Source organism: Protomyctophum parallelum (assembly GCF_964188405.1).
Source record: "Protomyctophum parallelum genome assembly, chromosome: 8".
Lineage (NCBI taxonomy): Eukaryota > Metazoa > Chordata > Actinopteri > Myctophiformes > Myctophidae > Protomyctophum > Protomyctophum parallelum.
In genome coordinates this window covers 10,889,565-10,914,579 of record NC_139703.1, presented here as the reverse complement: position 1 = coordinate 10,914,579, position 25,015 = coordinate 10,889,565, and the positions used below count along the sequence as shown (strand labels likewise).

The following is a 25,015-nucleotide window of genomic DNA, read 5'->3' as shown; positions in this document are numbered from 1 at the left end:
GTTTTGCTCCTGCCAGGGTTGAGTTCACCTTCACCACCTACTTGAATGGTACAGAGCTCATTAGCGCTGTGGAGAACCTTAACTACAAAGGTGGAAATACACGCACCGGTGCTGGACTCAAGTATGTTGGTGACAACTTCTTCAACCCTGCGTCGAGTCGTGACGTCCCAAAAGTCAGTGAGAAAAAGGGCATGGGTTTTAAGGGTGCATGGTCATCGTTGTCGTACGAATGTCGGTAGAGTATATTTAATGTTTATTCTTCTTTCTCTGAACACTGTCACTCCTGTCACACTGTCACAGATCGCTATACTGATAACAGACGGAAGGTCACAGGATTCTGTACAGGAGCCGGCACAGAAGCTACGTAGTCAGGGAGTGCAAGTTCTTGCTGTTGGTACGTGTCCCATGTTGCAGACATCAGTGTGATTGAAGGAAAAGTTGCCTATATTTGTCTGTATGTATGTATTTCTGTCTCCATCCATCCATCTTCAACCGTTTATCTAAAGTACCGGTATTTATTTAAAAAAATAAAGCGCTATTTACAACAAGATGTGTCTTGTCGCCATTGTTATTGTGATTCGTGAGGCTTTGTTCATAAACTGCGCACAAGTAACTCACAGTAAATACGTGTATTAGAATCCATATCTTGTTTATGTCGTGTCTATGCCTCCGTTAACATGTGTCTGTTTTTACAGGTATCAAGAGTGCCGATCCGAGGGAGTTGGCTCAGATAGCCAATGAGCCCAGCAGCGATTTCACCTCTTTTGTTGGGGATTTTAAGCTGCTAAACACACTACTTCCTCTTGTGGGCCCCAGGGTGTGCTCCAGTTCAGGAGGAGTCTATGCCAGCGATGGTATCACCACAATATAAACTCAATTAAATTTTACACAATAACATTTTGAGTTTGTATTGTAAACTAGTAGATTTCTGTTGTCTCTGTCTTGCCACATCTCCCATCACCCCTTCCCCTGTCTCCTTTACTGATAGAGGCATTTTCTGGTCCATCCAACCTCCATTTCATAAGCCAGACCTCTGAATCTCTGAGGTTCCGCTGGAGTCCTGCTGGAGGGCCTGTGAGTGGCTATGTGGTTCAGTACACGCCCCTCTCTGGACTGGGCCAGCCTATCACAGCAGAATTACAACAGGTGAGGGAAGAGAAACAAATCACACCCCAGTGTGAAGTGAGCAGTGCATTTGATGTTTAATTTAAACTATATATAACTAGAAAGGTGCAATTCTGGGAAAAGTGTGGTTGCTCCATATATGGGCATAAAGTTTATCTGCCATAAATAAATAAAGTCGGGAAAATGCAAGTTTATCTACCATAAATAAAATAAATGAATGAATAAATGAATAAAAACACAAACACACCAAGTCACATGTTGGAGCTCAAATATCAGAAAAATAATTTTGCCAGATATCTTTGCTTATACTGTCTCATACACAACTCATGTGAGTTTGAGGCATTACACTGAGTAACAACAGTATCAAAACACAAATTATTTACACATTTAAAATAAAAAATAAAGCATAAGGAAGCTAAGTGTTATGCAATATACAATGAGGCTGGAATAGCAACATGATGATTCTATTATAGTGGACATTGCGGTGGTTCTTGACTGGTGAGGTCCAGAATACCGGTGACCTAGATTCTTAACTATTATATATGATATTCTCAGGCCTGGAGAACACAGTAACAGCGCTGTAGGCTGAGTGTGAACTTGCTTAGTGGGAGGATCTTCACATGATGTTGCTACTCTAGACATTAAACTTTGGCAGAGATGAGTGAAATTCCCATCTGTGTGTGTGCTGGCTGGCTGTGGCTGGCAAGTCATTAACACTGCAAAAACATGCTGCACTCAACAGAGCTGCCTATCTTAAATGGCGAGGTGACCACCTCTTCACCAGAACGGTGGTTTTGATGGCGCTGCTCATAGTCCATCACCGTGCTCATAGCTCCTACACACGGCCAACACTTCCTCAAATTTGTCCATTGTTTCCCCTCTGCTTTCTCTCTACTGCCTATCTGCCTCTATTCTATTTGTTTCTGGTCCCTTTCTGTTTCTATTATTTAATTCCTTTGTTCTCCCACTGGCCGCTGCCCTGTTTTGGGAGTTTGTTTGTTTTTACTTCGGGAGCTCAGCTCGCCACGGAGCAAATAAAAGCAGTGCTATCCTGTGTCCTGGCCATGACGAGTGTGTGTGTGTGTGTGTGTGTGTGTGTGTGACTGTGTGTGTGTGTGTGTGTGGGGGGGGGGGGGACAGATGCTGTGCGGGCTATACTGCGAGCCCGCGATCCCCGCATTCCCGAGTCCACGTTCCTGTGTCCACACACAGCGCTGCCCGGCTATGCTCTGTGATGGTTTTAGTTTTGCGAGCTGAGCTGTCATTGCAACTATTATAAAGTATACTATAGCCAGCACAACATAACAGCTTCTAGACCAATCGATCACATTGCCCAGAGCGAGTCTCGGTGACGGTGACCACCATTTCGGTGGTGTGTAAAAACAGAGAGAAGGGCTGGGGAGAGCGGTGGTTTTCTCTTCACCACAGCTCAGTGACGTCATGTTGTAGATTCCGGTGATAGTGGTGGTCACCTCATCATTGAAAACTGGACTATGAATAGGCCATAAGTCTCTAATCCTCTGTATTCTCTCTCAGGAGACGGTAGCTACTGGTCAGAGAACCCTCACGGCGCGGGACCTGAGGTCTGGTACAGACTACTTGGTGACTGTCATCGCTCAGTACCCCAACAGTGTTGGGGAGTCTGTCTCTGCAAAGCAACGCACTAGTGAGTGTGTGGAAGCTACGAAATATTTTCATTACTAGGGGACGATTCACTTACCTCCCGATTCGATACGATCTCGATACTTTGGGTGCTGAATCAATTTATATTGCAAATCTTATTGCGATTCTGCAATTCAACTATTGTCCGCCACAGCTTACTTTGCTTTTTTTAATAATAGAACATTTATAAACAATTCTATAATAATAATAATAATAATAATAATAATAATGGATTTTATTTATAATGCACTTTACATTCTAGTGAACCTCAAAGTGCTACAATGAAATGAAAACAAAACAAAAATCAATAAAAGGAAAACATAACATATAGGCTAAGGCAGAGGGCAGTTAAAAACAAATTTATGGAAAAGCTTTACTAAAAAGGTGAGTTTTAAGTCCTCTCTTAAAAGTGTCTGTAGACTGTGGTGCTCTGAGCTGTTCCGGAAGAGCATTCCATAGGTCAGGGGCCACTGAACAAAAGGCCCGGTCGCCCATGGTTCGCAATTTGGTTTTGACGGGTTTGAGGAGGTTGGTGTTCGAAGAGCGGAGGTTGCGTGATGATGACTGAAGGGATATGAGTTCTTTGAGGTAGGGGGGGGCGGTACCATGGATGCACTGATGTGTCAGCAATAATACTCTTCAATGCAGCCAGATCAGGACAGTCTTTCTGACATGAAAAAAGTATATTTGAGTGAATCGATAGTTTACCCCCACCCAAATTATTTACCCTGCAAAAATACTGAAAGACAACAACCCTTACCTATCACCCCCTGAAACACCTGTAGGGTATACCCGATTCCCTCCCCCGTTTCACCTCTCTCTCTGTCTCTCTGTCTCTCTCTCTCTCTCTCTCTCTCTCTCTCTTCGCCATCATCTGCCGTCACTAATCATTTTGTCAGGGTCCTTGCCAGGGGTGTCCAGTCTGCGTCTGGTGCAATCAGACTTCTTCTCTCTTTCGGTGGCCTGGGAGCGACCATCATCTCCCTTCCAGGGCTACAGACTCACCTATGGACCACGAGGTCAGGCACACATGTCCGTCTCTCCCTGTTCCTTGTCTGTCAGGCACACATATCCGTGTCTGTCTGTCTGTCTGTCTGTCTGTCTGTCTGTCTGTCTGTCTGTCTGTCTGTCTGTCTGTCTGTCGTTTGACTCTCTTCAACTCAAGCTCAAACTCAGTTTGCTATGAGAGTCTCTCTGCATTTATGCGCTAGCTCTCACTCCTCCATGTGACTAAAACATCTGACACACAACCATGTCTGGGGCAGCGTGGAGGGATAGAGGGAGAAAAAAAGGAGGGCTAATTAGTGCAAAAGGGTAATAACCTGGTTGATGCAAGTTGGAAACATTTCTCAAATCTATTGAGTAGGGGAAGCTTCTGTTTCAGCTTACGCGCCCCTCAGGCTGTGAATGGGAAGATTTACTGCCCAAAGTATTACCTCAGAAATCAAATACCAATCGCCCAGCCCTCATCAGCTGCTGCCTGGTAGACGGAGGATTTGGCAGAACCTCAGTGAATCCTCAGTGTTAGTTGGACTCAGAGAGCATATAAATGTAACCAAATGGACCTCCACCTGTGTTATACCAGTTATAAATGGATCAATTAATGCTGAGGCTTTTACTGTATGTAGTGAATCATGGTGTAAAAGAGTAAAGACGGCTTGGGGTGGTTGATACCACCATGATTCATCCAGGAAAAATGTCCCCTGAGGACATTGATATATAGACAGCTTATCCCACTGCATGGCAGTCATGGCAGCAATGGCAGGGAGGTCCTGTGTGTCATTTCAGGACAAGACATGGCATGAGTGCCAGTCTCATAGTGAGGTCCTCCTCTAGTGCATGTGTGTGTTTATCTTAATTGGGTATTGTATTCTGCAAGGAGTGGTGTATTTATAATTGCTAGCAAGTGCGCATCTTTCACACATCATAAATCAAACAAACTCATGGGCAGATACATACGCACACATGCAAGCACACACATGCATACACATGCAAGCACACACATGCATACACGTGAGATCCTATACCTTTTTCATGAAGCTCAAGCTCAATTAAGCTTTAAGGCCCCACTCACACCTATCGTCCAGTAAATAAAGTAAAAGATTCCTCTCAGGTTGGACAAAATTGGATTCTCTCAACTGATTCTGACAGGACATTAGGTCTACTAGCCAGGATAAAAAATCTACCCTTCCTGAATGGGAGTCTATCAAAGCTATCAAGCCACTTGTCATTATGGTTCATTGTTCCTGCCATGTCCTTGTATACTCAATCTTTTTATTTATAATGGTGTTGAGTCTGAGCAGTTTTTCTTTTCTTTTCTTTATTTTCTTTTGCTGTTTGTTATTATGTTCTTGTTGTGTAATGTCTTGTTGTTGTCTTTAAATGTCTAAAGAAACAATAAATATACTTTGTAAAAAAAAAAAAAACTACCCTAATCGGCTCACTGCTAATACCCTAAATGTGCCTTAATCCAATATTGCCCTATTGATAACCTATTATAAGGCATTATTTTGAAATTTTCATTATGCTTTAAGTAGCATGTGACGTGTCAAACTAGGGGGTTTTCATGATTTTGACTTTTATCTGAATACTGATGCCGAACACATGTGTCCACTCACATCTAGTGCATTAAAATAATGAGACAAATTATATTATTGTAAGGCTAAAATGATTATATTTATAGTTTTTCTGGTGTAGGCTATTCATGTCCTGATGAGGGTAAAATGCCTGTGGTTTCTGAGGCTGCTATGATGAGGGTGATTAGATGTCCTGACAAGGTTGTGGTTGTTGTTGGTCTATTTGGTTCCATTTGTACGCTCTTGATTTCACTGTTGTAGCACATGAAATACAGCAGTGCATTGCATATCGCTGACATCAATTCTATAGCCTACTGTTTATTATGTATTATTAACATTTTTCCGTCAGCCAAATTAAAAACGAATTTCTTGCAAAAATTGTGTTTGGATTTTGAATACAACTTTCAGCTCTTTATGTATGTCTTTATGACAACTAAATTGTGTCATAAAAATACACTAGCAATAGCTGCACTCGGTATGGACAAATTAAGCTATAGCTTCAAATCCATAACATAAATGTCATGACATTTATGTTATGGATTTGAAGACTGCCCCCCGATGGGGTGGGCTTTCCCGTCCCCCAAGAATGTGGTAGAGCAAAGTGGCAGTGCACAGTATATACTTTGTGAATATTGTACAGGTGGCGGTTGACTTGTCTGTTTCTGATACTTATTTGTACGCTGCTCTTGTTCCTGTGGTGTGATTTGCATGGTGGGAAGAATAGGTCAACCTGCGGCCCAGCTATTGGAGCAGACTCTTTCTGCAGATTCCACGTCTATCACCTTGGAGAGGCTTCAGCCAGACACAGAGTATGTCGTCAGCCTTTATCCCCTGTCCCCCCGAAACTCTCCGTCTCCCTCCACCCTCAACGCACGCACACGTGAGTACACCGTCCTTCCTCCTCTTTAGTGCTGTGTTCGTATACTTGCTACCTTAATCCATTCTGACCTGAGATCAGATTCATACGAGGTTTCCACTGGACACACACTGGTCTGATTAACCCATTCTGACCTGAGATCAGATTCTAGAAATGTCAGTCGCTCTTCGATTTTTCAAAAATAGCAGACCTACAAGCTCGTATCGCGCCACTCGGTGGCGCGATATGAGCTTGTAGATCTGCTATTTTTCAATAGCTAAAGCATAACATGATGCTGACACCAAAATGGGTGCCCGGTCAGAATGGGTTAACCCTCACAGGTGACCAGAGAATGTGATGACGCTTAATACATGGCCTTAGACAGTTTTGAATCATGATGAGTCATGTGGCCTACTGTAATCGAAGTGTGTGTGTGTGTGTGTGTGTGTGTGTGTGTGTGTGTGTGTGTGTGTGTGTGTGTGTGTGTGTGTGTGTGTGTGTGTGTGTGTGTGTGTGTGTGTGTGTGTGTGTGTGTGTGTGTGTGTGTGTGCGCGCGTGCGTGCATTGAGGGTGAGGGACGCGTGATTATGAATCCCACCAACATTAGCGTCACGATGACCTGCCTTACCATGTGTCTGTTTGGCTCCTGGGCAGGCATTGTTTTACTGAGGTTAGGGTTAGGAAGGATTTGTTTTAGGCTAGTCTCTCAAGAATCTTTCCTTTTCTTGCTGATGGGTTCCCAGATTGGGTTTAGACATAGTTTAGGGGTTAGGTTACTGGTTTAAGGACTAGGTTAGGTTTAGGCATGCAGTTGCAAAATGAGAATAATTTGTCAATCACAGCGACTACTGGCCAATCACGGCGGGCTTTGCCTAGAACTGTGGTGGGATCCATAATAACACGTGAGGGATGTGGTGATAGGGGCCGCATTCCTTCTCGTTGATTCCAACTGCTGCCAATCTTAGGCACTGCCGAGAGTCTCCACACCATAGATATTTAAAAAAAAATCACCCCCGTGTGAAGTGATTGGCCAGTATGAGATGATTCATGATGATGTACGATGAAGAGTATCATCGCACATCATCATGCATCATCTCATACTGGCCAATCAGAATGCCTGTTGCCACAAATTTACATCATATTTGGTGGACATTTGACCTAATTTCTCCTTTCATTGTCGATGGCAAATATGAGACGTGTGGGGACAAGATGACGTAAATCTTCCCTTCATTGTCAATGGCACTTGGGACTTGATCACCCCGGCTGGGTCACCCGAGTGAGGGGCATGATGTTCGCGAGACCCGAAACCCTGATGACCTTGGGATACATCACTGAGGATACGTCCCAGGTGCATCCAGGCGATGTATTTTCGTTCGGTGGACATTTAACCTAATTTCTCCTTTCATTGTCAATGGCAAATATGAGACATGTGGGGACAAGATGACGTAAATGTTTCATTCATTGTCAATGGCGTTTAATGTTTGTGTTGCGGACATTTTGTGGGGACAAAAGCTGTATATAGGAGGGGCTAGCGCCCCTCAAAAATAGATGCCTCATTGGCCGCTGCAGTTCATTATAGAGTGTATCCATTGAAGACAATAAGTCAAGCGGAAGTGCTGAAGGCACGCTGAGTCGCTGCCCTGCAAGTAACGTCACTCATGCCACTCCTCCATGTCTCTCGCTGCCATGCACTCAAGTGACTACAGGCCAATCACAGTGCGTCTTTTCCGGGACTTATCAATTAAATCCAAGGGATATATATATATTTTCTTTTATGTTTTTTTTGTGGCTTTCGCCTTCATTTTATATTTGTATAGAGGGACAGACAGTAGGCTGACAGGAAATGGGGAGGGTGACATGCAGAAAAGGCCGTCGGGATCGGGAGTCGAACCCGCGGCACACTGCCCGACTGGATTACCAGCCAAGGTGCCTGAACCGCTGAGCCACGGCCCAGGCCAATCCAAGGGATCTTTATTGGCATGAGAAAACAAACATTTACATTGCCTCTGATTGGGCTACCGAACGTCCCCTTCCGCTACGCACGCAGAAGCTTCGCAAGCTTCCGCTTTGCTTCCACTATGCTTCGCAAGGAATCTCGGGAAAGTTTTGCCTTCAACAGAGACACACGCCCCAGAGCCGAAAGGGGCATTACCTTTATTTGTCAATGCTGCATACACCTGGGCCCGTTGTGGAATCAAGGGAACAGAGTGTTTAAGGGCAGGGGGTGTGTGTAGACCTGGAGCAGGATCACTTATTCACTTTACAGACTGAGAGAACTTAGTTTCCCAGAGAGGGACAGAGATTTTAGTTGCTTTTTTCCTGAAGTGATTTTAATTTCATAAATGTCCTCCTAGCCACTTTCCAGTTGGGAATTCAACATACTATACATACCTTTACCCACAGGCTGTCAGGCTGCTGAATGAACAACCTGCCCCCCCGCCCCCCCATCGCCGAGCCCCCTCTATAGTATTAAAAGGGTACTGAAAATGGACTTGGTCTTGCACTGAACTTTGCACTATTACATTGCACCAGCACTATTGCACTTGGGTTACTGTACAGTAGGGATATTTATTTGATGCCAGTGGTGAAGGTGAAGGTGAAGCTCTAAACTGAATTTCGTTGTTTCATGCAAGCAATGACAAATAAAGATCTATCTATACTATGTATATATCTATTATACTGTGCATACAAACATGCGTGCATACTGCATACTGTGCATACATACTATGTATGCACAGTATGCAGTATGCATGCATTTTTGTATGCACAGTATGTATGTTTGTATGCACAGTATATATGTAACTATGTTTGTATGCATGTTTGTATGCACAGTATATATGTAACTATGTTTGTATGCACAGTCTGTCTGTGTGTCAGTATCATGACAATATGGTAACCCATTGGCAAAAGAAAATCTGTCTCGAGAGATTAGCATCACGATGACATGGGTGGTCATGCATGCACGTGTTGTTTTTGAAAGCTGTGTGTGTGTGTGTGTGTGTGTGTGTGTGTGTGTGTGTGTGTGTGCGTGCGTGTGTGTGTGTGCGTGTGCATGCGTCAGTGCGTCTGGAGGCAGTGCAGCAGCTGACAGTGGAGACAGAGTCGGAGGGTAGTGTGCGTGTGAGATGGAGGGGCGTCCGTTCAGCCAGATCTTACCGTCTGGTCTACGGACCCTTTACAGGTCAGATCTTTTTAAACTAAACTTGAAACTGCATAATGAGTACTTTGTCTTTTCATACTTTAGGTAGATTTTGAATTCCAGACTTTTCACTTGTTAACAGAGTACTTCTATATTGCAGTATTGGTACATTTACTTAAGTAAAAAAAAATTGTACTTTATCCACCACAGATAAACATGCGTAACTGCTACAGTCATGTCAATGAATCGAAAAATAAAATAGAAAGTATTCTATAAAAACATTTACATATTTTATAAAATCTCATCAACATATTCGTCTGTCTGTCTTGTCTCTCTGTGCTGAAAGGTCGAGACGTGGACACCGTGGAGGTCAACGGTGACAGTGAGTCTCACACGCTGTCCAACATCCAGGTGGACACCGAGTACATCGTCACCATCATTCCTCTCTACGAGGCCAACGTGGAGGGCCCCGTGGCAACGGCCCGCTTCAAGATCGGTAGGTCGACGAAATGTTTGAGGCGCCTCAAAAAAATGCCCTATGCCCAGCTTTGTGTGTTTGTGTGAATCGTAACGATGATTTGATTGGCTGGCCACCCCATAGCGATGATTTGATTGGCTGAGCATACATAGTACATATTGAGGATAAAAAGTGAGGGCAGACGTTGAAGACGCCAATTGTGATTGGCCCGGAATGTGATGATGTATGACGATAAGAGCGCCCCTCACTTCACACGCGTGTGATTATTATTGAGTCTCCTCCCACCGAGTGGTTAAGAAACGGTTGGACGACCAAAAACACCAGTGGGGGTTCCTGTGTTACGTTACAGTAAAATCGGTGACCTATGAATACGGTTTAGACGGAAGCAACAGCTGTACAGCTGTACCTATTTGAAATAGTCTCTCGCACAGGCTGCGGGCTCTGGAGCTTAAACTCTACTAAATTCCATTGTTAATCCAGGCCTGGTTATGTGCTTCCTTGCTGCTTGTGGATCTTATACGGTAGATGCTATGAGGTTGCTTGCTGCTTGTGGATCTTATACGGTAGATGTTATGAGGTTGCTTGCTGCTTGTGGATCTTATACGGTAGATGTTATGAGGTTGCTTGCTGCTTGTGGATCTTGCGTTTCAGGTGCTCCTTGTACGCCAGGATGTCCTTGTTCCACTTGGAGATGGTCTGGTTCTCGCACACCCAGATCTCCTTCGCCACCTGCTGGATGAGCCTGAAGTCGTGGCTGACCAGCACCACGCCGCCCTCGAACTGGTTGATGGCGTTGGCCAGCGCGTCGATGGTCTCGATGTCCAGGTGGTTGGTGGGCTCGTCCAGGAACAGCATGTGCGGGTGCTGCCAGGCCAGCCAGGCGAAGCACACCCGGCACTTCTGTCCGTCCGACAGGCTCCCGATGGGGCTGACCTGCTGCTTCCCAGTCAGGCCGTAGCGGCCCACAATCTTCCTCATCTCCGCCATCTCCTTGACCTCCGGGTACCACTTCATCATGTATTCCAGCGGGGACAGCTCCAGCTCCAGCTGCTCCGTCAGGTGCTGGTGGTAGCAGCCGATCTTCACGTGGGAGTGCGTGCGGATCATGCCGTCGGTGGGCAGCAGGTCTCCCATCAGCAGTTTGAGCAGCGTGGACTTGCCCGCACCGTTGGGTCCGACCAGAGCCACGCGGGTGTCCAGGTCGATGCCGAACTCCAGGTCCTTGTAGATGTGCGGGGCGTCGTCGGCGTACCTGAAGCTCACGTTCTGGACCATGATGACGGGGGGCGGGATCTTCCCGCAGGGGGGGAAGTAGAAGGACAGCGTCTTGTCGGCGGAGACACGCTCCGTCAGGCCCGACGACACCATCTTCTGCAGCGTCTTCTCCTTGCTCTGGGCCTGCCGCGCCAGCTTGGCGGAGCCGTGGCCGAACTTGGCGATGTACGACTTCATGTGCGCAATCTCGTTCTGCTCCCGGGTGAAGCTCTTCATCTGGTTCTCCTCCAGCTCCTCGCGCGTCTTCACGTACTGGTCGTAGTTGCCTGTGTAGTCCTTCAGCTTCTGCTGGTGCAGGTGGATGATGTTGGTACACACGCCGTTCAGGAAGTCCTGCGAGTGCGACACCAGCACCAGGATGCGCGTGAAGCCACGCAGCTCCTCCTCCAGCCACACGCAGGCGTCCAGGTCCAGGTGGTTGGTGGGCTCGTCGAGGAGCAGCATGAAGGGCCTGATGAAGAGCGCACGTGCCAGAGCCACGCGCATCCTCCAGCCGCCGCTGAAGTCCGCCATTCTCTTCCGCTGCTCGGCGGCGCCGAAGCCCAGGCCATGCAGGATGCGCGAGGCGCGCGCCTCGGCCCGGCCGGCATCCAGCTCCTCCAACCGCTCGTACAGCTCCGCCAGCCGGTCGCACTCCGAGTCGTCGGTGGCGAGCCTCTCCGTCTCCCTCTCCAGCGCCACCCGCTGCTCGTCCACCTCCATCACGCACTCCAGCGGCGTCTTGTCGCTGGGCGGCATCTCCCGTGTCAGGTGGTAGATGTCGATGTGCTCCGGCACAGGGAGCTCGCGGCGGCTCACGGCCGACAGCAGCATGGACTTGCCGGTGCCATTGAGGCCGATGAGGCCATAGCGGCGGCCGGCGTTCAGCTCCAGACGCGTGTCCGTCAGCAGCTCCTGGCCGTGGAAGGTGAGCGACAGGCTGGCGATGTGCACGTCCTTGCTGTCGGTGTGCGAGGCCAGCACGCCCGTCACCGAGAGTGCCTCCTCGGGCGCCGCCGCAGCCAGGTGGCACTGGTCCAGCTCCTTGGCCAGGCTGTCCACTCCGTTCCTCTTCACGGCGCCGTTCTCTGCGGTGCGCTGGCGGGCCTTGACCTCCTTCCTAGTTGGCTTCTTTGGCATCGCTAACCACGTCTAAGCACACACACCACTAGAGGGAGCACTTCTCGGAGCACGCAGACAGACACTCCACTCGGCTGCTATTTAAAGTGTGACGCTCTGGTCGGCCGTTTTTATAAGACGTGATGATGTCACCACACCACCCGTGACCAAATATGGTGTTGTTAACCCTGGCCAAGAGCACGTTGCCACGGTGATTAATTACTGACAACAGAAGTAACAGCCGTGATGTGGCACTAGAGCAGGGGTCTTCAACAGGGGGTCCGGGACCCCTAGGCGGTCCTCAGAGTTACTATAAGGGGGGCTGCCAAATCTTTGTGTGATTGGAACATTTTTGAGGGGCGCAAAAATATATGCACAGCTCTTTGTATGTAGAATGTGATGATCTGATTGGCTGAGTACGGATGTGATGTGTGTGATGTATGATGATAAGAGCACCCCTCACTTCACACAAGTGTGATTTTTCTTTTAGGTTTTATGACCTCAATTACACCCAAACAACCTGAACGTTGAACATTGAGTGGATTTTCGGTTTTGTGGTGGTTTTCTCTGTGTTCGGAAGCCTTTTGAGCTGCAATGAAAAATTGCCAGCAGATGTCACTGTTGTGGAATTTTGCTTGTTAATCATAGCCTCTGATTTGTGGACGGTCGACAGATTTGTGATAGCTAAAATAATAACATTAAGAAATAAGGGGAAAAAAGTTTCCATGTGACCTGTCCATGACTAATGTCTATAAGCACCCTGGATTAAGAAATATCCGCTGAACTCTTAATGGATAAGCCTTCATGATGTAAAACTGTTTTGTTGGATTCCAGCATTTAGCCAATGCCATATGTGGGTGGACAAGTTTACGTCGCTTGTAGATCTGCTATTTTCACTAGTTTGGATCCCGGGCAAACGTCTAATCTCTCTTTTGGGTCTTGGCCTGAAACGTTTGGGAACCACTGCCCTACGGCACCTCATCTCCAACACCGGCACACAACGAGTCCCAACACACCAAATACAGTACATAGAGACTCTCTCTGGAAATGATCAATTCCCCCATTCACTCCGTGCCTCACACGAATCCGCCACAAATCGACACATAAATCTCGTGATAAATATAGAAAGAATGCTTCTGGAAAGGAATTCTTTCCTTATTTCTTTGTATCTGCCATGGCCTGCCAGTGCCAACCATGCGCAGGAAGGGGAAAGGGGAATGGAAATTTGAGATAGACAGGGAGGGCCAAGAAACATCTTTGTTGTTGTGTTCTGTCTCCTCTGAAAAGTCGACACATGTTACTGTTTAGTTCTGTTGTAGGAACATCGCGAGCACACCTACACCCTCATTATACAGATACACACGCACGGCATCTGCCTCCTGTGAGTATAACGCCACTCACTCAGTGGGATCTGTGGTACTTGGGTTTGTGTTTGAGGCTTGAGTCACAAGCCGGGCCACTGCCGCTAGATAGAGAGTATCTGATGTGTGGAGGAAAGCTCTCTAGGTTCGTATCCTGCCAGAGATGTTGGATGTATACAATACACAGACCACACTCTTAAACTTTACTTACTTAGGCTTTTCTCTCTCCTGTTTGTTTCTGCATAAACCAGTGCAGTTGCTTGCACAGCTCTTTGTAATGTCTGATGTTGTTCCTGCGTGTGTTGAGTTGTGTCTGTTCAGTGATTCATGCTTCTGGAATACATTGTCAGGATAAAAGGCTTCAAGCATCACATTTACAGCTGAACGACTTTGTCAAAACAAATACCAGAATACCGCATTTCTACAATGCATGCTGTTTTAATGATATTTATCTTTTCAAATGAATCCTTCTGTAAGATAATTATACAGCTCATTTAAACTCCTATTCGCATTCGCATTTTTTTAAGTCTTTGGAAAATATTTCACATTCTGTCTGTTTGGGAATCTATTTATTTTTGAGTGGTGCAACCACTCCTAGATAGAACCAGCAATGTCCGTCCATCCCTATGTCCGTCCCTATGTATGTTTAGGGTACCAACAGGGGGCGCTGTTGCGCCACTCAGTTCAGACATGTCTGATTTTCTGCTCCTCTTGGCTGCTAGTAGAAGTGTCCTTGAAAAAGGACCTCCCGATGAGCATGTTCGTACTTTGCATGGGTTCCTTCGCCGTAGGTGTGTGAATGGGTGGATGTGAAATACATTGTAAAGGCCTTTGGAAAAAGGCGCAATATAAAGGCATTCCATTGTGTTCACCATCTTTTGAACTTTTTCTTTCGCCAGTGGTGTGATCTCGTTACCACACCATCCACACGCTATCAATGTGTTTTGGACTCATTGGGAATCTCATTCATGTTCTTTCAAGTCAGGACAAATTTGAACTCATAACCTCTGCAGTGAGAGTCTCTCTACTGGATTACTCTGAGTCATATTGTGTCTCTGAGAGAGGTACAAACTAGACAAAGACTATCCTTGGATCAAGAGCAAGAACCTTTGTATTGGAAGACATATGTGCCAGCTAAATCTTTAACCACTCAAGCCTTATTTAAAAATGTGCGCATGACTGTGTTAATGATCTATACAGGTGTACAAGCCTCGCATGGATGACGTGTTATGAGCTTGTTTTCTTAACATGACAATATCACTGAGCTCCCTCTGTACAAGTGATGTCCTCCATGGTGCCTCCGGCTAGGCCGAGAGCTCCAATGAACACAATTGGCTGTGTTCGACCAGTTGTGGGAAGACAAGACATTGGTGGTTAGATTTGGGCCTGCTTTGTTCTTTGTCGTTGCACGCACTAGTGACTCCTAGTTCAACTGGGAACGGAACTGGGAAGGATAATGACCCTTGAGTTCCTTTGGATGAGTTACTATCTCCTGATGAGACTCCTCACTGTCAGGTGGTAGGAAGCATTATACACTATACAGAGTGTCAGAGGAGACATGTGCTTATTTGCCCATTTCAAGGTCTTATGACCACGTCATTCATCTACAATTACAGTGTTCACCGTCTTTTGAACTTTTTCCTTTACTATTGGGAATCTCGCTTATATTCTTTGAAGTGCTTCCACACATACTGTTACTGTATCTTCCGTGCTACACAGAGACTGAAATCTAGCGTGACTAATGTGTGTGTTTCGTGAAGAGGAAGGGTTAGAGTTTGATGCTGTTTGAATCTCTTTATTGCTGTTTGTTTTTACAATGACATCACAAGTGATCTATATGAACATTCTCACACGTATGTATGAATGAGATGCGATGATGTTAAAAGAATATCTGATGTGATTGTGATGTCTGTATCCTACCATGTTGTGCTTTCCCCAGAGCGACAGGAGCAGCAGATCCTTAGGGCCGCCACCTCGGGTCCCTCCACCATCCGCCTCACCTGGAAACTCATCCAGGCCTCCAGAGGATACCGGCTGGAATGGAAGCAGGGAGAAGGTCGGTTGTTACATTCACGTGCGCAACTTTGACACCACCCACCCGCCGTATTCCCGCTGAGAACAGTGAAACATGTTTGATGTCGTCCCTGACTTCAGGAGGCCGTGTGCAGAGCCAGTCCTTCCCCAGAGGCACCACCGCCTATGAGCTGACGGGTCTTCTGCCGAGTACAGAGTACATCATCACCCTCTACACCCTGTATGATGGCCGTGAGGAGGCCACACCTGTGTCCACCACATCCTCAGGTCAGGGACATGGCCAGTGGGGGCTCAGTATAGTTCTTGACTTGTGTACTGTACATATAATAATAATAATAATTTCAAGCACCTTTCATGACATAAAATGCAGCTCAAAGTGCTTTACAGAGCAAAAGAAAATAAAAGAAAAGAAAAAGCATAAAACAACATTAGAATAATAGCAACAACATTAAAATTATAGCAAAAAGGCAATCAGGCAAAACAGTGAGGGTATGAATAACAACACATAGATTTAAAACAAAGTGAGGGGTGCTCTTATCATCATACATCATCCATTCATTGTCAATGGGAATTGAATCAATCTTTGTGTAGGACAAAAATCAACTAAAAGCAAGAGTGAAGGTCTTGATCTGTGATTTAAAGCTGTCTACAGAGGCTGCCTGTGGAATGGGAGTTTATTCCAAGCCGTTGGCGAGTAGAATATGCAATCTTGGAATCCATTTTCTACAGAATATTATTTTTTTAATCTTAGAAATAAGGAAGTAAAGGGTTAGCTAGTGGTTTCCAAGATTGGTACATATCGGTATGCAATTCTGTCATCATGGAATGCTTGTCCCTTTTGGCGTTGCAGTGGAGCAGCCGGTGGGGAGTGTCTCCAACCTGCGAGTGGTAGAGTCTCTGGGCAGCACTGTGAGACTGGGCTGGACCGGAGTGGCTGGGGCCACACAGTACCGCATCCTGCTGCTCAACACAGAGGGTATGCTGAATGTTGTTTTATAACAGTACCGCATCCTGCTGCTCAACACAGAGGGTATGCTGAATGTTGTTTTATAACAGTACCGCATCCTGCTGCTCAACACAGAGGGTATGCTGAATGTTGTTTTATAACAGTACCGCATCCTGCTGCTCAACACAGAGGGTATGCTGAATGTTGTTTTATAACAGTACCGCATCCTGCTGCTCAACACAGAGGGTATGCTGAATGTTGTTTTATAACAGTACCACATCCTGCTGCTCAACACAGAGGGTATGCTGAATGTTGTTTTATAACAGTACCGCATCCTGCTGCTCAACACAGAGGGTACGCTGAATGTTGTGGGTATGCTGAATGTTGTTTTATAACAATACCACATCCTGCTGCTCAACACAGAGGGTATGCTGAATGTTGTTTTATAACAGTACTGCATCCTGCTGCTCAACACAGAGGGTATGCTGAATGTTGTTTTATAACAGTACCACATCCTGCTGCTCAACACAGAGGGTATGCTGAATGTTGTTTTATAACAATACCACATCCTGCTGCTCAACACAGAGGGTATGCTGAATGTTGTTTTATAACAGTACCACATCCTGCTGCTCAACACAGAGGGTATGCTGAATGTTGTTTTATAACAATACCACATCCTGCTGCTCAACACAGAGGGTATGCTGAATGTTGTTTTATAACAGTACCACATCCTGCTGCTCAACACAGAAGGCACGCTGAACACAGTCATTCTGCTAGTCTGATGGGTGGTCCTGGCATTTTCAGAGCATGTTTATTTTAATGCTCAATCAAGCAAAACTTATTGTGGATAATGCTCAATCAAGCAAAAACTAGATAAAGTGCCCCTCGGGGCACAGGCCTCCACCAGGCCAGGTCAGGTTGTGGCCTGGCCACTATAATAGGCCAATGTGAAAAGGGTGCCATTTCTTCTTATGCCTTGGATGGCAATTGGATGAGGTTTTTCAAAAATCCACCTGTTGGTGACGCTATAACAGGGCAAACAGGCCAATGTGAAAAGGGTCGGATATATTCCTCAGCCTAGTAGGAACGTCTGTGAAAGATTTCACGTAAATTGCTGCGTTCATGATTTGAGGCTTTTTGTTCAGAACGGGCCAATCCTGCAAACTTTGAAAGCCAATGTTAGTCAATTAGGATGGAATATGAAATATCGGACAGATCCGTCTTGAACAAATGACTATAGAGTAATATTAAAAAAAGGTGTTTTACAAAAGTCGGCCTCCTGGTGGTGCTATAACAGGCCGTTCTGGGAAATGTGGGGCCTTCGGCCTGGTGGAGACAATTATTGGATCATTGGAACTAACATAGTATTCGTATAAAAAAAATCACACACGTGTGAACTGAGTGGTGCAATTCCCCCCCCCCCCCCCCCCCCTCTCTCTCTCTCTCTCTCTCTCTCTCTCACTCTCTCTCATTAGAGTCACTACCCTTCTCACTGTTTCTGGCGCCCCCTACTGCTATTATTAAGTCACATACTCATGCTCACACAGACAGACACACACACAAACAAACAAACAAGTACAAGGACATTGCAAGCTGGTTGTAGGAGTGGTTTGCACCACTCAAAAATGGTTGGTACAATAGTTTGAAAGAAAGAATAGCTTAACTTAGTGTTTTATTTGGGGACCCACTTGCAATATCCTCACAGCCTACATGTTGGGAATCTGCATTCCCAATGAGTTGGGATGATGAGTGTGAATGTTCATGTCTGATGTGTGTTTGGTCTCACCTCAGCGAGGACAGAGGAAACCCGCAACATTCCCGGAAACCAGACGACCCTTGACCTCAGAGACCTGACGGTGGGAGTGTCTTATGGCGTCAGCGTGACAGCGCTGGTGGGGGCAAATGCTGGGGACCCAGTCACTGTGTACATCAAACCAGGTGAGGTGACCAATCGCAATGAAGGAAGCATTGTTTGCCAGTTTGGCAGATGGCTCAATCTTTCTGCCAGCTTGGTTACTGTCCAGTTCCTTTGGAATTAATAACTTGCCAGACAATATCAAACATGATTACTGATGATTATCATTTGAGATAACAAACCTGCTCAAGTGAATAGGCATATAAAAAAGAAGAAAAACAAACATAACCAATGGATGGAGGGAAGAGGCTCTTGTTACAGATACACACATGGAAGCCAAATGTAGCTAGAAAGAAAGATGGAAACAAACAAACTTAACTGATGACCTAGGATGAAATCCTGCCAATAAAACCTTTCTCCCGTATCTCCCACTGTATGTGCCCTCAACATAACTCTTTGGCCGTCGCTGATAGAAAAGAAACAAAACTATCGTGGGACCACGCCAACATTCTGAACTGTTTGACACATGGTTCTTGTGTGCAATTAATTCCAGAGCAAGTTGCCGGGCGCCTGACTAACCTGAGAGTGACAAACCTAAACAGTCGGAGAATTCGAATTGCCTGGACAGGTGTTGCTGCGGCAACAGGTTACCGTGTTACCTGGAGACAAGGCACCAGTAAGTGGTGTGTCTTGCATCAGTTGCATGCACACTTTCTGTATTTGTTTAGTAGTGCAATTTTCACTTTTGTATCTTATATTTTATGTTGTCTTACATTTCAAAGAGAAGAAAACACAAATGTTGTCCTCTGTGTTAGGCGGGGAGCAGTCCCGCGTGCTGGGGGCAGACGCCTCGTCATTCACCCTTGAGAGTCTGCGGCCGGACGAGGCTGTGGTGATTGATGTTACACCTGTGGTTGGCCAACGTCTCGGGGAAGTGGTCACTATCACCTCCAGAACTAACGCCAATGGAGGTTTGTAGGATTGATTGATTGAGCATGACGGACATGCACACAGCACGAGTTCAGTCATACACTTGGTCTAAAAGGATTGACACAAAAAAGGTCCTAGCTGGACTTGTTTCCATTGAGGTCCTATGTATTCAATTCATCAGCATAACATAAAAATAACACCAAAATCAATATCATCACAAAGGTAAGACACTGAATGTATGAGGAGGAAAAAAATGGGTGGAGGGGTGATCACCTTTCTAAGGCAGAGGTGATAATTTACCGACTTTCAGTTCTGTTTTAAAGGAAGCCAGTGAACCACATTTTTTAAGGGATGGGATCTGGGCATTCCACACTTGTTGTATAAGGAGAATTGACCCATGTTTGCTCTACAGGTGGTCAGTGGTCAGGGGCCATCTCTGGCCTTCGTGTTGTCGACGTGACTAGCGGGAGGCTACGCATCACGTGGGCACCGGTCTCCAGATCAACTGGCTATAAGATTATGTGGCGCCGCGAGGACGGTAGGCAAAGATGAGCATGATCCCAAATGAAACACTTTTCACAAACAAAAGAGGCAGCCTTGTCAATATCAATATGGGAAAAGATTATGACAGGCCAACAAAAACGACGCTATAACAGGCCACAGATGTGGCTAGATTTGGTTATTCATGAAATACAATCAGCACATGCTGCTCCCCTCGTGGGTATTTTTTATTGGTAACGTTTTGAGATGGAAGGCTCTCCCTCAGACCTCTGAGGCTGAGCCTTCTGATTATGATATGCACGTCATCATTGTTTAATCCAGCTCCACTTCTCCAGGTTGGTGTACAGATTGAAAAGGTTACGTTTTGTTTATTTTGGGGTGCAGGGGTGGAGGCGACCGAGAATGTGGGCGCTGAAGTGACTTCCTATAGCATTGATGGCCTGCAGGCTGACTCTGCCTACGGGGTGTCAGTGTCCTCACTGAGTGGCTCTCGAGAAGGAAACCCTGCCGTGGTGAATATCAGGACAGGTACTACTTTTCAACGACTTTTCTAGTTATTATTATTTTAGAGTGTTGTCAGAACAGGCCAGATCCATGTATGGAGATATAGAGGTGATCAGGGCCAGAGCAGAGGCTTTTGTGCTGGTCCTGGACAACTGTAAATGTATGCCCCACCCAGTTATTACGTATGTGTCCCTTTTATGACCATATATGGAGTTTTTTGTAAAGTATGCCAAATGAGGCTTTTGTGCAGGTTCTGGAATCTGGACAACTGGAAATGCAGCGTATCCGTTCCACCCATAGAGTTATATATCTATAGAGAAGACACCCGAGTTCTCCTCCCATCCACTTGCATTAAGTTGCTCAAAAGCGCATGAGGCGGATTCACTCCTCCTTCCTGGTAGGAACAGAGTGCATTCTGGGACGGATTGCAATGGTGAGTGGCCCCAAACACATGAACGCGCTGCCGTTGAACGCGCACGAGCGTCGTCCGTCGTGAACGTGTACAATGTTAGTCAACGGACAGCGCGTTCATGTGTTTGGGGCCAGGCTGCAATACCTTCATTCGGCCACTATGTCCATTTCGCCTCAAGATTTCCTCTGGGTGCCTTCTCTATTCATATATATACTCTAAGGTTCCACCCATCTCATCTGTCTGTGTCCCTTTTATGCCCATATATGGACATTTTCTGTATGTGTCTCTCTGTGTTCATTTATTCCTATATATGGAGTTCTGTGTCAGGCATGCCCACATTTGGAGTAGTGTGATGTCAGAACAGGCCAGCTCCATACCTCCATACTGTATATGGAGGTATGGAGGGCAGGGGCCCTGTCCAGAGCCCTTTTTGGGGCAGTTCTGGACAACCGTGTGTCCGACCGACTCGACACCGGGCACTGCACCCCCTGTGGTGGTGTGGAACGCGTGTGTCGAATTTGATCGGTGGAGTTACGTGGATTACACACGTACAGACAGACAGACAGACAGACAGACAGACAGACAGACAGACAGACAGACAGAGATTTGGTGCATTTATAGATAGATAGATAGATAGATAGATAGATAGATAGATAGATAGATAGATAGATAGATAGATAGATAGATAGATAGATAGATAGATAGATAGATAGATAGATACAAACTAGTCCATATATAAACATCAATTCATTTTTTCATAGAATTATATAGAATGATTTAAAGTTTGAAAAAGTGACTGTACATCTGGCAGAATGTAACTATACAGTAATCACGAGTGGAGGATGCTGTTATATAACTGTATGCTGTACAGGTCTAGGTACAATGCTGGCCTATAAATGAACATTAGATGACAGTCGTATGACAGTGTTTCATAAAAAGTAACGCAAATAGCTGATCACAATGCAGTCGCATCACGTTGCAACGTGTTGTGATCTTTTAGATCATTTACCTGACTGCAATGTTGAAAGTGGATAAATCTGTAACCAGTGGCATCATTTAAGCAAAAGCTAAGGTATGGCAAGTTCACGACGCATGCACGCTCCGAAATATTTGGTCATTTTTGGAAATTTTTGGTTATTTGCCTCTTTTTTGGGCCTATTTTCCTCAATCTTTGCGGCTATGTGTGGTTATTTGTTCTACCAGCTCCCTGAGTGCCAAGGTATGCCAGCTGCCATAGCTTGCCATACCCAAATGGCGTCACTGCTTGTAACTAAATAAATAACTACATTGGATCCATTGGAACACAGGTTATTTTTTCCATTTCCTTACGTACAGGGTGGAAACGTACAGGTTTCCACCTGACAGCGAAGAAATAAAAATATATTCATGTACAGTTACAGTACACTGAGTACAGGCTACCGGTTTTGGTAATAATCAATAAACCCGATATAGCTATGTGCATAACGCTTGGGACAATTAGCCTGACCTGTTCTGTTTCTCCGTAGAGCCCAGTCAAGTTGCAGTTGGAACTGTGACGTCCTTACAAATTCAGGAGGCCCACGGAGAGGTCGTCAGGGTCACCTGGGTCGGCGTGCAGGGAGCAACGGCCTATCGTGTGGCTTGGAAGCGAACGGATGGTACGCCTCTGGCCTGACGGAGAAAGATTTCATCAGAATAACCTCTTTGCTTTCTATATTGCAATGCCTCATATACTGTATTTACAGTGTTACATGGTACTGTACACTCACTGACTTTAAGCAGTCACACAGGGCATTTTTACTTGTTATATCTCATGCATTGAGACAAAAGTACTACCGTAGCAGACAACCCGCAGCACTCCAGGTTCAAACAAAATGAAAGGTGCAAGGCTCGAAAATATAAGTCCTTTAATGTCCTTTTACATGACTTTATTTACCTCTGAGACTGAAAACGTACGCGTTTCGGCCTGTCTGGCCTTCCTCAGCGTTTGTCAATATCTTATGCATTAACATTATTGTCTCCACCAGGCCGAAGGCATGTGGGGAGAGTATGTTTTGCACTCCGTCCGTCCGTTTGTGTGTCCGTCCGTCCGTGTGTCCGTTAGTAGCTAATCTCGGCCACCGTTAACCCGGTCGATGGCAAATTTTGCACACACACTCCCTGGATGCCAACGATGAATCTCTGCCCCAAACTTTCCAGAACGGCCTGTTATAGCGCCACCAGGAGGCCGCTTTGTGCAAAACAAGTTTTTGCACAGTACACCTACAGATTTTGTCCAAACATCACGCAAATTGGTACACACACTCCCTGGATGCCAACGATGAACCTCTGCCCCAAACTTTCCAGAACGGCCTGTTATAGCGCCACCAGGAGGCCGCTTTGTGCAAAACAAGTTTTTGCACAGTACACCTACAGATTTTGTCCAAACATCACGCAAATTGGTACACAGTCTCTCTAGAGCCATTCAACGAAACCGGTCTTTCAGATTTCTCAGACTCCATCCTGATTGGTTAAGATTGGCTTCCAAAGTTCACAGGAGTGCTCAGTTTCAAACAAAATGCTGCAAATCATGAACACATTGCGTGATTTCCGTGAAATTGTGCACCCACATTCCCACTAGGCCGAGGACGAAATGCCACATGAACAATTTCAACTCAGCCTCAAGGTGGCGCTATAACTGGCCGAAAAGTGTTTTTACCTCTAACTGCACGGATCTGTGGATAACTTTGTATGCCAACTCTCTCTCTACATTCCTATCCTGGTGGAGACCTGTGCCCAGAAGGGCACTTTTTCTAGTTATTACTAGATCAGTACAGGGACACTGCACTCGAGCACAGTGTAAATTGAGAACGATGTACAGTAACTTACAGTAGTATGCATGCCTCACCCGGTTATGCAATAATCATTGTCCCTGTTGTCAGATTGCTCGCTGTAGCCATTAGACGTCAGAGTACCCAGTACTCAGGAGTGATGCACGCCGGCATACATGTACACAGCCCGTTGCAAACAAAACTGCTTAGATCTGGGGTGAAAAATGCTGTGTGCAAGTTCAGATTTAGTGGTTAAACCACTGCGGAGAAACATTTATAATGGATGCAGACAGACGGAGGTTTCCTCATTGTACAGTAGGATATACAGTATATAAAAGAGATTCTACCCACAAGGTATTTTCTGATGTGAAGAAAAATAATAATGATGAAAAGATGGGGAAAAAAGTGTTTTATGGTAGTCGGCTTATAGGGTCATCACTGTTCCTACTGTGTGCTGCTGCTGCGGCAGGTGGAGAAGAGAGGAGTCAGCTGGTGGGAGGAGATGTGACGCTAGTGGACCTGAACCAGTTGGACCCAGGGGCCCAGTACGAGGTGAAGGTCATGGCTCTAGTCCAGAACAGGGAGGGATCCCCTGTGTCTGTCAGAGTCACCACAGGTAATGTAAACCAACCTTCCTACTTCCTACTTTCAAATCCATTTCCACACTGTGTAGTGTGCGGTTATTGAAGTGTGCGTATAAAACACGTGCATTATGTCGAAAAACGTACAAGAAGCCAAGTTGAGTGAATAGCTTAGGCAATGTGTGTGTGTGTGTGTGTGTGTGTGTGTGTGTGTGTGTGTGTGTGTTTTCCCCATTTCCCTGACTCTGTTTGTTCATGCAGCTGGTCCCCTGACTCCCACACAGACTGTCACCAATTTGCGGGTGGCAGAGGTTACACAGAATTCTGCACTGCTCGGATGGTTACCGCTGGCTGGTGCCAGAGGATACGTCCTACGTTGGAGAGAGGAGCGAGGTGAGACACTTCATTGCAAATAACGAAATAATACACACACTCACGCAGAAACAAACACACATCACATGTCACGCCCACCTAAAACACCATGTTTGCCTACCTTGCCATGTACACACCCCAGGTCAGATTGGCCTTATTTGCATAGTGGTGTGATACTGTACATATGATCCAGGGAAAGTCATGGCCAGGTCAAAAGTGTTGAGCTGAAGATTATCTGTAGAGGGCACAGAAAATCCTTGTCCACTCATTTCAATGAAACTTACGGGAAGGATCTCCCTCCTTCTGGTATTATCATTATATTACGTAACGGACCCTCTTGCGCATTCTATAAAAGACATTCTAAAATTGCTTGGCCAAGATTGATACCCTTTAGAAGTTTTACGATTACAATTAGAATTTCGGCATTTAGCACAGATGCTCATCCAGAGTCCAGACTCTAGAGTGACTTACGAGTGCAAGATCAGAGGCCATGAACCTTTTCAACAAATAACAGGGTAAAA

General features: G+C 45.8%; 2 protein-coding genes across 2 annotated transcripts in view; one reads left to right on the top strand and one right to left on the bottom strand.

Moving 5' to 3' along the window:
• The window catches only part of col7a1 (collagen, type VII, alpha 1), a 138,856-nt gene that overhangs the window by 15,763 nt on the left and 98,078 nt on the right, over positions 1–25,015 (top strand). The window contains exons 4-23 of the mRNA XM_083772305.1: positions 17–173; positions 301–394; positions 696–854; positions 989–1,146; positions 2,662–2,791; positions 3,687–3,806; positions 6,088–6,243; positions 9,281–9,400; positions 9,705–9,854; positions 15,510–15,626; positions 15,725–15,871; positions 16,455–16,580; positions 18,342–18,488; positions 18,959–19,081; positions 19,221–19,376; positions 19,748–19,873; positions 20,221–20,364; positions 22,258–22,389; positions 24,011–24,157; positions 24,384–24,515. Coding sequence (XP_083628431.1) covers positions 17–173; positions 301–394; positions 696–854; positions 989–1,146; positions 2,662–2,791; positions 3,687–3,806; positions 6,088–6,243; positions 9,281–9,400; positions 9,705–9,854; positions 15,510–15,626; positions 15,725–15,871; positions 16,455–16,580; positions 18,342–18,488; positions 18,959–19,081; positions 19,221–19,376; positions 19,748–19,873; positions 20,221–20,364; positions 22,258–22,389; positions 24,011–24,157; positions 24,384–24,515 — 2,741 coding nt within the window. The remainder of the gene's footprint in view (positions 1–16; positions 174–300; positions 395–695; positions 855–988; positions 1,147–2,661; positions 2,792–3,686; positions 3,807–6,087; positions 6,244–9,280; positions 9,401–9,704; positions 9,855–15,509; positions 15,627–15,724; positions 15,872–16,454; positions 16,581–18,341; positions 18,489–18,958; positions 19,082–19,220; positions 19,377–19,747; positions 19,874–20,220; positions 20,365–22,257; positions 22,390–24,010; positions 24,158–24,383; positions 24,516–25,015) is intronic.
• LOC310863691 (ATP-binding cassette sub-family F member 2-like) lies at positions 10,449–12,230 on the bottom strand (the record flags this gene model as incomplete). Its single annotated transcript, XM_083772188.1, has 1 exon — positions 10,449–12,230. The coding sequence occupies one exon, from the start codon at positions 12,228–12,230 to the stop codon at positions 10,449–10,451; it is 1,782 nt and encodes a 593-aa protein (XP_083628314.1).